General features: G+C 43.1%; 1 protein-coding gene across 4 annotated transcripts in view; it reads left to right on the top strand.

Annotated features, from left to right (window-relative positions):
- Positions 1 to 1648: 1648 nt before the first annotated feature.
- Positions 1649 to 11535, top strand: part of LOC147321620 (uncharacterized) — a 31676-nt gene continuing 21789 nt past the window's right edge. Inside the window, exons 1-3 of one of the 4 annotated variants that reach the window (XM_086305695.1) lie at positions 1649 to 2287; positions 8769 to 8844; positions 9049 to 10399. In XM_086305695.1, coding sequence (XP_086161821.1) covers positions 8827 to 8844; positions 9049 to 10398 — 1368 coding nt within the window. In that variant the 5' untranslated portion in view covers positions 1649 to 2287; positions 8769 to 8826 and the 3' untranslated portion in view covers position 10399. Of the gene's footprint in view, positions 2288 to 2642; positions 7529 to 8356; positions 8845 to 9048; positions 10400 to 11535 lie in introns of those variants that run through there. The other 3 variants (XM_086305698.1, XM_086305696.1, XM_086305694.1) reach the window with 3 other exon arrangements.

The raw sequence follows: 11535 nt of genomic DNA, 5'->3' as shown, positions 1-11535 counted from the left end.
AATACAAATCTAACATCTGCAGTTCCACACTCTCATGGGAAACTACATTCTCCCCCTCCAGTCTCTTATCCTCCTGCTCCTGCAGTAACAAAACAACACAAAGCATCCACCGTCTGTTGCAGGCTGGATGAATTGTTGCTCAACATTTACTACTCCTAAGGTCGGCTCGGGACTCATGTGATCAGTGTCCCCTATAAGTGAATTTCTCCCAAGCCCATTATAATCATGGAGAAGCACACTTTGTGACTGTTTTCAGTAAGAACATTTCATAGCGCTTTAAATTTCAATCTTTCAGGCCTGGTTTAAAGAGCTAATTATTAAATCATGAACTCACAAAATATCAAAATATCACCTCTTGTGGATCACACCTCTCAGTGCACTGTAACAAAAGCAAAAACAAACGTAACCAATAAAATACTAATATAATAACTTATACTAGGGCCCGTTGCAGACATGTCCAAACATAAAACCATCTCTCTCTCTCTCGTAGAGAAAGAAAACAACCCAAACCTCACTGATAAAATCAACCTACTACTCAGCAAAACCCAAAAATCAGTGAGACATTCACAGGAAGGTTTTGCTTCCTCCCGGGACAACATTGTGTGGGAATGAGAACATCAGGTACTGTAGCACCTTTTGTTCCTTCTTGAATTAAGTCTCAATCACAGAAAATGTGGCGCTCCGAAATAAAACTTACATTCAAACTTCATCATTTTCACTCTGTACCACTGCTCCTCATCAGGGCTGTGTCAAGCACAGTAAACATTTCAGTCGAGGCCTTGAGCCATAAAGAGACATCACGCACAGACATTCTTTTCATAACCAGACAATTTTAGACCTTGTTCCTTAAATCTACCTAAATGCCCCCTGGGTGACATAAAACACATTCTAAGTAATCAATGGCTTCTTGTAACAGATTCTGTATTTGGATGTTTGTGTGCAGCATTTCACATATCAGCATAAGCATTTGTTAGCAAAGCATTCTTCATTGCATCAGCGTGTGTGTGTGTGTGCATCACTCTTCATTGCACGAGCATGTGCACGTGTATTTGTGTGTGTCACTTCTCAGTGAATCAGCGTTTCGGTTTAGGTGTGTGTGTCATTTCTCACTCAATCAACGACTGCGCACGTGTTCATGTGTGTGTATCACTTCATTCTGGATCAGTGTGTGTGTGTGTGTGTGTGTGTGTGTGTGTGTGTGTGTGTGTGTGTGTGTGTGTGTGTGTGTGTGTGTGTGTGTGTTCATCACTTTCCTGTTTTTGTGTTTTGGGTAAACCACTGCCTGAAGCATACAGAGAAAAAACAAAAAACAAAACAAAAACAGATGGTCACATTCTTATGGGTACCAGCGCATCGTGGAGGTAAAGGAAATGAAATGGCAGATAGGACAGCAAAAGTCGCAACAAGGAGACCGATGGTAGATATGGTTATTAGTGTGAGTAGGACGGAGCTCAAGAGTACAGTACGATACAAAATGAAGGAAAGGTGGCAAAAGCAATGGGAGGAAGAGAGGAAAGGGCGATGGTTTTATAAAATCTAAAGGAAAGTGGGGAAAATGAGAAGTACAGGCCGAAACATGATAGAGGATACGATTATATCTCGACTGAGATTCGGACACACTGGTTCAAATAGCACCTTGTTTTTAATAGGTAAACACTGTACAGGGGAGTGACTGCAGTAGGGAACAGGAAACAATAGAACATGTTTCTTGAATTGTCAGAGGTTTGATATTGAAAGGAGACAACTGATCAAAAAGCTGGACGGTATGGAAGTGAAGTTGGACTTGATTGATCTGTTTTGCACGACCTCTTTAAGTGAAAGTTATCAGGCTGTATTTTGGTTTTTAAGGCAGACCCATTTGTTCGAGAGGATTTTATTTATTATTATTTATTTTTTTTGTCTTTTCTGTCCACACTCCACACCAGTTGGTGGCGGTAATGCACCATTTTGCTGTTTGCCAACCGCCAGTAAACCCTATACGGCAGAAGAAGAAGGGGGCGGAGCAAGATTTGTTAGCAGGAGAGGAGCCGAGCAGAGAGAGCTGCTTTGTCATGAAACGGGAGTAAAGCAGTGAACTTAGAGGAGAGAAACAAACTAAAGCATCGATCATAAACCACTACCAACGTCCTGATCGATATCTGCATCGATCTGCCCACCCTTGTCTCCTGGATCGTAGCTGAGATCAGCGTGAACCACGTGGGTCTCTGCTCCCTGATCTGTTTCCTGTGTTTGGAAAGAGTTGCAGCTTCATCGTGGAGTTTCTCTCGGTTTGTGGGCTCATCTAAAGGTAAGCACCGAGCTAACTTTACTGTGAGTTCAGTTCATGTTGAGTTTAGCTCCTGAATGAGGTCTTCTGCTGCTCTCCTCGGTGTCTGTTCACAGTTTATTGTGAACACGTTGAGAGAAGAGTGAGAGAGTGTTTGGAGAAAAACACCAACTAATCATTAGCTCAGCATGCTGGGAGAAGTTGGAGCAGAAAAGTCTTGTCATTGTCCCTGCAGCTGTTTTTCTGCCTGCACCAAACCTCTACAGCCTCGTTTGTATTTGAAGTGATGACAGGAAACCAGAGCGATCTGCTGCAGTATCAGGGTCACTATAAACTTTATTGTCCAGCTGCTGTGGATGAACACATGAGAGGAAGTGAAATGCCTGGCTGACAACTGTATAAAACAAAAAGTACACACAATATTCGAGGCACACAGTGTGTTACACCCCTGAAAACGAGAAATATATCAACTTTTAAACACTTTTACCTGAAAACAGGGGAAAAGAATCACGAGAGTGATCATGACTCATGCACTAGTTTATTGCAGTGAAAATGAACAGAGACGTTTCACATTCTGTACTGCTAAATGTAACGTGGTGGAAGAAAAACACTAAATAATAAACCAAAACACTAAAGTGATTACAGGACAGCTGTGGCTACAATGTAGCTGCCATTGCCAGTGTGTGAATGGGTGGATGACTGGATATGTAAAGCGCTTTGGGGTCCTTAGGGACTGAGTAAAGCGCTATACAAATGCAGGCCATTTACCATATATGCCAGAACAGGTTTCCTGACAAAATGGCTGACAATAGCGGCGTTTTTAGTTCCTGCCGTTATCTTACTGGCCATTACACAGTACAAAACTGACGCTCAAAACCGCCACGTATATGCGGACAAATACAATGTTTCTAAACTCTTACAAAACAATGAAGGATTACCTCTTAAATATCTTAACAGTGTACACATGGGAAATATATCAACTTTTAAACACTTTTACCTGAAAACAGAGGGAAAAGAATCACGAGAGTGATCATGACTTGCGTCTCTCATGCAGTCGTTTATTGCAGTGAGGAGAACGCACGAAACTCTTAACCATTTTCTTACCATATTTACATTATTTTTTCCTTATATCAGCTGATATGAATTAGTATTAACTGAACAGTTTTATATGCAGTAGTCCTTCAACCTGGCACAAGTGCACACTGTGGGAATTTACGACTGTGCGTAAATCCCCCCTAATTTTGGTATGATCCGAGCTCAGACACTAAGCGACTGAGCGAAGGGGCGGGGCAGCTGCTGCCTGCGAGTGGGCTGTTGGAGAAACGCAGACAGAGCAGAACTGAAGTTTGAGCAGGTACCAAAGCAAATCATTCGTGCCGTACAAATAATGTAAATATGACGGTGTAGCACGAAAGATTGATATCAAACTGATCACTTGACCAATATTACGTTACTTGCTCTTCAAGTGAATCAACAAATGGCAAAATGAAAAGCCGAACAACAACAATGCTGTTTTTTAGAGAGTCTTAGCTTACATGTGTGTTTATTTCATATTTTCAGTTGTTACCCTCCACGGCTAAATAAATCGGTTTCCGCTGTCTATTTTAATCACTTTCATCAAGTGTACATATGCACTAGGTTTATTGTTAATTAATAAGAAACTCCAGACGATTCCATTCTGAGCTGAAGAAGCTTCTGATTGGTTCGTAGAGTCCATGTGAGTAAACTGGTGGCACAGCTGTGGATGCATATAAGGCAAAACACAGAGCCTGTTTCTGTGACATGGGAACATCAAGAGATGTCAACAAAACACCAGGGCCCTATTTCAGGAAGCCAGTTTAGAAAACTCAGAGTGAAAAACGATACTCAGGGTTGAGTAACCCCGAACTGTCCAACTCGGAATATTCGGTTTCAGAAAGGCTGATAACAATCAGTTCAGTCAACGCGGAGTTGCTTTAACCCCAAGTGAAGCGTGCGCACGAGGATACATAAAGCCCTGATTAGTGGAGCACAGATTAAGCGAGTCACCATGGAGACGGAGGGAAAGAAGGCGCGGTCAATGAATTTTACAGCGCTTGAGGCCGAAATTCTGATGGCAGCATATGCCGATAACATGCAAATTTTGCAGAAAAAAAGGTAACACAGCCTCAGCTGCAAAAGAAAGGGAGCATGCATGGCAAAACATAGCCGACAGAGTCAATGCGTGAGTGTTAATTTAAACATTGATCTAGGGATTTCCACCCATTTAACATGTTATTTTATCATATGTTATTTTATTTGTTATTTTATACATTTTATGTTGTGATGTGATGTGAGCGCAGGTGCAACCCAACAGGCCCCAAATGTTCCTGGCAGCAAGTAAAAATGAAATATAAAAATATAGTCCAAACAGGTGAGGTGTAATTGTATTATGAGCCATAGTGCTTGGTCTGTTTGTCCGATGTAAATCAATTGCAGTTAGAGGCTACATTAATTTTCTTTCTGTAAGCACTTACTCTGTATGCTCAAATGTGACCCCGTTATAGCCAACAGAAAAAAAGCGGAGGCCCGAAAAACAGGTGGGGGTCCTCCACCACCACCACTCACAGAGGCTGAGCAGTTGGCCCTCAGCCAAAACAGTGGGCGCCCTGTGGCTGAAGGCATCTCTGCGGGGATATCCTCTGAGGCAATAACCCCGCAAGACACAAGTGCCTACATAAGGGGTAAATTCAAAATAATACATGATGTGCATACATCCTTTCTTCACAGTCACCTTTGCAGTGCTACTCATTCATTTGATAAACTCTTCACCATAATGAATTTGTTTGTAGTGAAGTTATTTTCCTACTGATTTTGCCTTCCCTCAGGCTTGGTTGTCTTTGAGAGCATAATGACAATGAAGTGTAAGGTGATTGGTATGTTTGTTAATTGCCATTTGGTCCCTTGTAAGTTATAAGTGACCTGTATAAACCTCATATTCTATCAGTTGATGGTGGTGGTGTACTGCATCTGGTGCAGCCTCCTGTTGAGCCAGACCAACATGCAGTTGTGAGTAATACTCCACAGATTATATGAGTTTACAGTAGAACAGCAATGTTGTTTATTTCTTTACTACAGGAAAATAATGAAGAAACATTGACAGCTGTTACAGAGGAGGAAGCAACAGAGACACTTTATGAGGTTCACATCTTTTAATACTTTGTGTACAGGAAACACAGGCGACCAATAAAGCCAGTTGAACAGAAAATCTGTTTATTCGTCTATCATCAATCAAACCCATCGAAGTCCTCATCCTCTGTGTCTGAATTGAACAGCTGCGCTAAATCTCCATCAAACATGCCAGGTTCACTTTCTTCACTGTCAGAGTCACTTTCCGTGCCGTGCGGCTCCTCGGAAATGATGCCGGCTTTTGCGAAAGCTCGAACAACAGTGCAGACATGTTAGCCCAAGCATCTACAATCCATTGGCAAATTGTGGCGTAACTCGCCCGGCGCTGCCTTCCACTCTTAGTGAAACTGTGGTCTCCACCGGTCATCCATCGCTCCCAGGCCGCTCGCAGCCTTACTTTGAACGGGCGGTTCACACCGATGTCCAGCGGTTGGAGTTCCTTTGTCAGGCCTCCCGGAATGACAGCAAGCTCACAGTTCATTTGCTTCACAAGTTTTTTCACATCGGCTGTGAGATGGGCACGCATAGAGTCACAGATTAAGAGCGATGGTGATGCGTGGAAAAAACCACCTGGTCTCCTTACATACACCTCCCTCAGCCACTTTTTCATCATTTCCTCATCCATCCAGCCCTTTTCATTTGCCTTAATGATGATTCCTGCTGGAAACTTCTCTTTAGGCAAAGTCTTTCGCTTAAAAATCACCATAGGCGGCAGTTTCTGTCCATTAGCATGGCAGCCAAGCACAACAGTGAAAGAAGACTTTTCATACCCCGTTGTGCGTATCGCTACCGTGCTGGTCCCCTTCTTCTCCACAGTGAGACTCACCGGGATGTCAAAAGTGAGCGGGACCTCGTCCATGTTTGTGATGTGGCTGGGCTGGATGTTTTTGTCGCCGACGTGTTTGCTGCAGTAGGAGCGGAAGATGGCCAGCTTTTCATTACCGGTATAATCCGCTGGAAGTTGCTGCGCTACCGTAGTCCTGGTCCGGATGGAAAAATGGCACCGTTTCATAAAACGAAAGCACCAAGACGGACCTCCTTGGAAATGTTCAATGTTCATCTCTTCAGCTAGTGAAACTGCTTTTAGCCGAATGGTGACCGTCGAAACGCTTCTCCCGCTCGTTCTTTGCTCGATGATCCACCGCTCGAGTCTTTCTTCCAACTCGGGCCACCTCGCCTTATGTCCGCGGAAACTCAGCTGCGTTTTCTTGACCTGCCGGAGCTTGTTTTCCAGCTTCCTCCATTTGCGAACCATCGATTCGTTAATCTTAAATTCTCTCGCCGCTGCTCGATTTCCATGTTCCTCCGCGTAGCTGATGGCCTTCAGTTTAAACTGTGCTTCGTAAGCGTGTCTCTTTGCCATTTTCAGGGTTGTTAAAACAACGATGTCCTGCATAATGCACATACCTGTTCTTTTATACAGGTATGTGCGATTGTCTGGTATATACGATCAACGCCCACACTTCAGCCTTTAACGTTCTCATGGTGTTCTCTACTACGTCCTCCTTACAACACATAGGGCGCACCGCGCTATAGGGCTTCACGATCTACTGGCTCTTCAAGGACGGGGCACGCCATGTCCGACACTTCCTACTGTCAGGTTTCCGACAAAGGGGCGGAGACAGTCAGGGTTAGTTGTAGTAAACCTGCTAGGGGGCAGGTTAGCTTCACGGAGTGTGTCGTCATAGTGACTCACTCAGAATTAATCTAAACTCGCTTTGTGAAACCGAAAACCCAGAGTTTTCGTTAACTCAGGGTATACTTACTCAGAGTTTGCACTAAACCGGCTTCCTGAAATAGGGCCCAGGAAGACAACTGTGGAGCTCCATAAGTGTGGCTCAAGTTTGAATACAATTTGGTGCCATTTACAATTAATACAGATAGTTTCTCTCTTTACTCTTAAAGTTAACAAATATGTTTTTTATATTTATCAATCTAAAAAAATAAACATTTAGTCTGATTTGATGTTACAATTAAGAAAGTGTTTTTATCCGAAGAGTGTGTAAATATCTGGTTTCCACTGTATATTTGATGATGTTGGTGTTTGGCTTGATTGTCAGCACAGAGAGGGAGAGAGAGGAGAATGAGGACAGAACAGAGATGGAACAAGAGCAGGTGAGACACACATGTTAGTCCAGGAGTGGGCAATCTCAGTCCACGAGGGCCGGTGTCCCTGCAGGTTTTAGATCTCACCTTGGGTCAACACACCTGAATCACATGATTAGTTCGTTACCAGCCTCTGGAGAACTTCCGGACATGTTGAGGGGCTAATTTACCCATTTAAATCAGCTGTGTTGGTTCGAGGACACATCTAAAACCTGCAGGGACACCGGCTCTCGTGGACTGAGATTGCCCACCCCTGTGTTAGTCAAATGGTTGTTTACCAAAAGTATCACTGTATCATAGGTCCTCATGTATCTCGTACCTAGTGTTTCTTTTTAGGTTTGTTATTTTTCAAATTCTATATTTATTAAGTTATGCAGCTTGTTTGCACAACAAGGCTAAATAATTATATAAACTTTTCTCAATCTAAATAGTGGACTTTGGTAGAATTAAAAAATAAGTGTAGTGCAGGTCTATGATGATTTTTAGTTCTACTATCATCTAGTTCTGATTCTGGTTCTGTCTTGGTTAAATCCTCATTAGTCCTGTTTTAATTCCGGATCAGTTCTGGGTCTGGTTGAATTGGGGTTTAGTCCGCGTGTCATGATACAGCCCTGGTTTTGTTCTGCCTTGCCTGCCAAAACGGAGCCGATTAATCTTTCAGTCATTTCTAAACCCCCCCCCCCCCCCCCCCCCCCCCACCCACCCTTTAGGGCTAAGCCCTGGGTGTATCAAATGTCTGCCTCCGCCTCTGCCTGAAACACTTCCTGCTTTTCCAGCCTCAGGCTCCTTTAGCTTAGCTGTGAACCAGAGCTGGTCAGTATTCTAACTCACCCTGGTGTGTGATGCTGTGCAGCTTCCTCACAGATGCTGATGTTACAGGACGTCACAGCATCTCTATAATAATCCAAACTGTTGGTAACAATCCTGAAAACCTCCCAGTCGGTGCAGTCCAGACACACCTGCAGATTCTCCACAGCCTCATCAGTCCACTGCTTCAGTGTCTTCACAAAAGCTTTAGACAGTTTCAGTTTGTGCCTGTTTGCAGGGATCAAGTGAACCGTGACATGGTCTGAGAATCTTGATGTAGTTTGAGATGATGATACTCTATCAGCTCACCTTCTGTTTTGTAGAGTATTTTTTATCCATTTTGTTTAATAAAATCTATGAGGTTCAAATGAAGCACCAAACTGCAGTTACTCAGTGGAGGTTCATTACTGCAGTTTCTCACCACTGTTGTTAACTGTTCCAGCTGATCATCAGGAGGAGACGAGCCATTTAGACTCAGCTCAGCCACTACAGAGGAAACAATGACTTCAACCCAAAAGGTGAGCAAGAATATCTGTTATTGAACCTGTGTGCAGGTTACAACTCTCATTGTAGCTCATAATTGTAATGTCATACTATCACTAGAAGGTGGTGGTAACACACCTACGACGTGTTTGTTGACATCTTTGATTCCACTAATGGAGTCAGTTTGTTCCACGACTGCATTTCACTCACTGCCTCTGTTTGTATCTCTGTCACTGCAGGACCAACACGGAGCGAGAAGTCAGCGCTCTCAGGAGGCCGACAAACCTCACAGAAGAAAGGGGCAGAAAAAATACAGCTGTGACGAGTGTGGGAAGAATTTTACCCTGGCTGGAAACTTAAAAAAACACAAAGTCATCCACAGTGGAGTTAAAGCTTACATCTGTAAGTTGTGTGGAAAATCTTTCAACCGGGCTGGAAGCTTAAAAACACACCAACTCATCCACAGTGGAGTTAAAGCATACAGCTGTGACTTGTGTGGAAAATCTTTTACTTTGGCTGCTAACTTAAAAAGACACCATCTCATCCACAGTGGAGTTAAACCGTACACCTGTGACTTGTGTGGAAAATCGTTTACTCACGCTGAAAGCTTAAAAACACACCGACTCATCCACAGTGGAGTTAAAGCATACAGCTGTGACTTGTGTGGAAAAAGTTTTACTTTTGCTGCTAACTTAAAAAGACACCATCTCATCCACAGTGGAATTAAACCGTACACCTGTGACTTGTGTGGAAAATCTTTTGCCCACGCTGGAAACTTACAAACACACCAACTTATCCACAGTAGATTTAAAGCATACAGCTGTGACTTGTGTGGAAAGTCTTTTGCCCACGCTGGAAGCTTAAAAACACACCAGCTCGTCCACAGTGGAGTTAAAGCTTACACCTGTGACTTGTGTGGAAAATCTTTTGCCCACGCTGAAAGCTTAAAAAGACACCAACTCATCCACAGTGGAGTTAAAGCGTACACCTGTGACTTTTGTGGAAAATCTTATACCCACGCTGAAAGCTTAAAAAGACACCAACTCATCCACAGTGGAATTAAACCTTACACCTGTGACTTATGTGGAAAATCTTTTACCCAGCCTGGAAACTTACAAACACACCAACTCATCCACAGTGGAGTTAAAGCATACACCTGTGACTTGTGTGGAAAATCTTTTACCCAGGCTGGAAGCTTAAAAAGACACCAACTCAGCCACAGTGGAGTTAAAGCATACAGCTGTGATCAGTGTGGTAAAGCTTTTACTCACAGTGGCCTCTTACAGCGTCATCAAGTTATCCACTCTGGATTTAAGGCGTACAGCTGCCACATATGTGGAAAAACCTTCCACTTGCTAGGCAGCCTAAATATTCACCTCCGCATTCATAGTGGAAATGACGTTTACTGCTGTGATCAGTGTGGGAAACTGTTTGTGAGATATAAAGACTTAGAACGCCACATGTTTACCCACACTGTGGGGAGACCTTATAAATGTGACCTGTGTGAGAAGACTTTTAAAGCGCCACGTTACCTTAAAATCCACCAACAGAGCCACACCAGAAAGAAACTGCAAGTGCAGTTACTGTGAGGTATGTATGTATATTATTATCTTCTTGTTTAAGACTGACTGTTTCGTTCAACTGTGCTCATTAAATTGTGTTTGAATGTTAGTAATTCTACTGGACTCAATTTTGGAATTTTGGAAACAGTGCATTTAGATAATGACTGAAACCAGCCCACTGAAGGAACAATGTGCTGGGAGTTCAGTTCCTTAAGCTTAATTATGCAGATTCTCATGACCATTGATCAACAACCACTGACCATTATGCAAATGTACTGTTTATAAGATTGGGGGAAACTTGCAGTCAGCTGAGACTGAAGGAGTCACTTGGATGAGTGACGAAACGTTTCTCCCACAAAATTATATGTCCAGATGAACAGAATCAATTTTTGGAGGTTTACTTACCTGGATGATTGAGCATGCATCAAGATGGGTTGACAATGTTTCTTTCTCGCTGATATAACGGGACACCTCAACGAGTTACAAAATATGATCCCCAGATAACACAACTTTCAAATACAAAGCAGCGGCAGGGATCACATTAATCTGCAAATCCTTGTTTAAAGATAAGTCATATTAGCCCAGTTTATTTTTTCTTATCATTGTTTTTGGGGCGAATGTGGCTCAAGAGTTGGCAGTTCTTCTTGTAATCGGAAGGTTGCCGGTTCGAGCCCCGGCTCCGACAGTCTCGGTCGTTGTGTCCTTGGGCAAAACACTTCACCCGTTGCCTACTGGTGTTGGCCAGAGGGCCCGGTGGCGCTAGTGTCCGGCAGCCTCGCCTCTGTCAGCGCGCCCAAGGCAGCTGTGGCTACAATGTAGCTGCCAACACCAGTGTGTGAATGGGTGGATGACTGAATGCAGTGTCAAGGTCCATAGGGATTAAGTAAAGCGCTATACAGGCCATTTACCATTGTTGTGAGGTGACCATTAATAGCATCTGCATTTTCTGTTTGTATAGTTCCTTTGCTGTTATGGTGTTCTTGTTATGGATAAAAAAATTTTTTTTTGAAATATAGCAAATCTATTTCTATGAAGTTGTTCTATATAGTGTGTAAGATAAGATGACCTTTATTAGTCCCACAGGTGGGAAATTTGTCTCGTTACAGCAAAAGTGCAAAGTTATGTAGCACTTAGCAGTTATGTAACTGTTGATATGCAGCATTA

The sequence above is a fragment of the Aulonocara sp. 'chitande type north' Nkhata Bay genome, linkage group LG9 (genome assembly GCF_057382095.1).
Source record: "Aulonocara sp. 'chitande type north' Nkhata Bay isolate Kocher_YH1m ecotype deep benthic linkage group LG9, A_spYH_male_GT1.1, whole genome shotgun sequence".
NCBI classification, from domain to species: Eukaryota; Metazoa; Chordata; class Actinopteri; order Cichliformes; family Cichlidae; genus Aulonocara; species Aulonocara sp. 'chitande type north' Nkhata Bay.
This window is presented reverse-complemented; position numbering and strand designations above follow the sequence as displayed.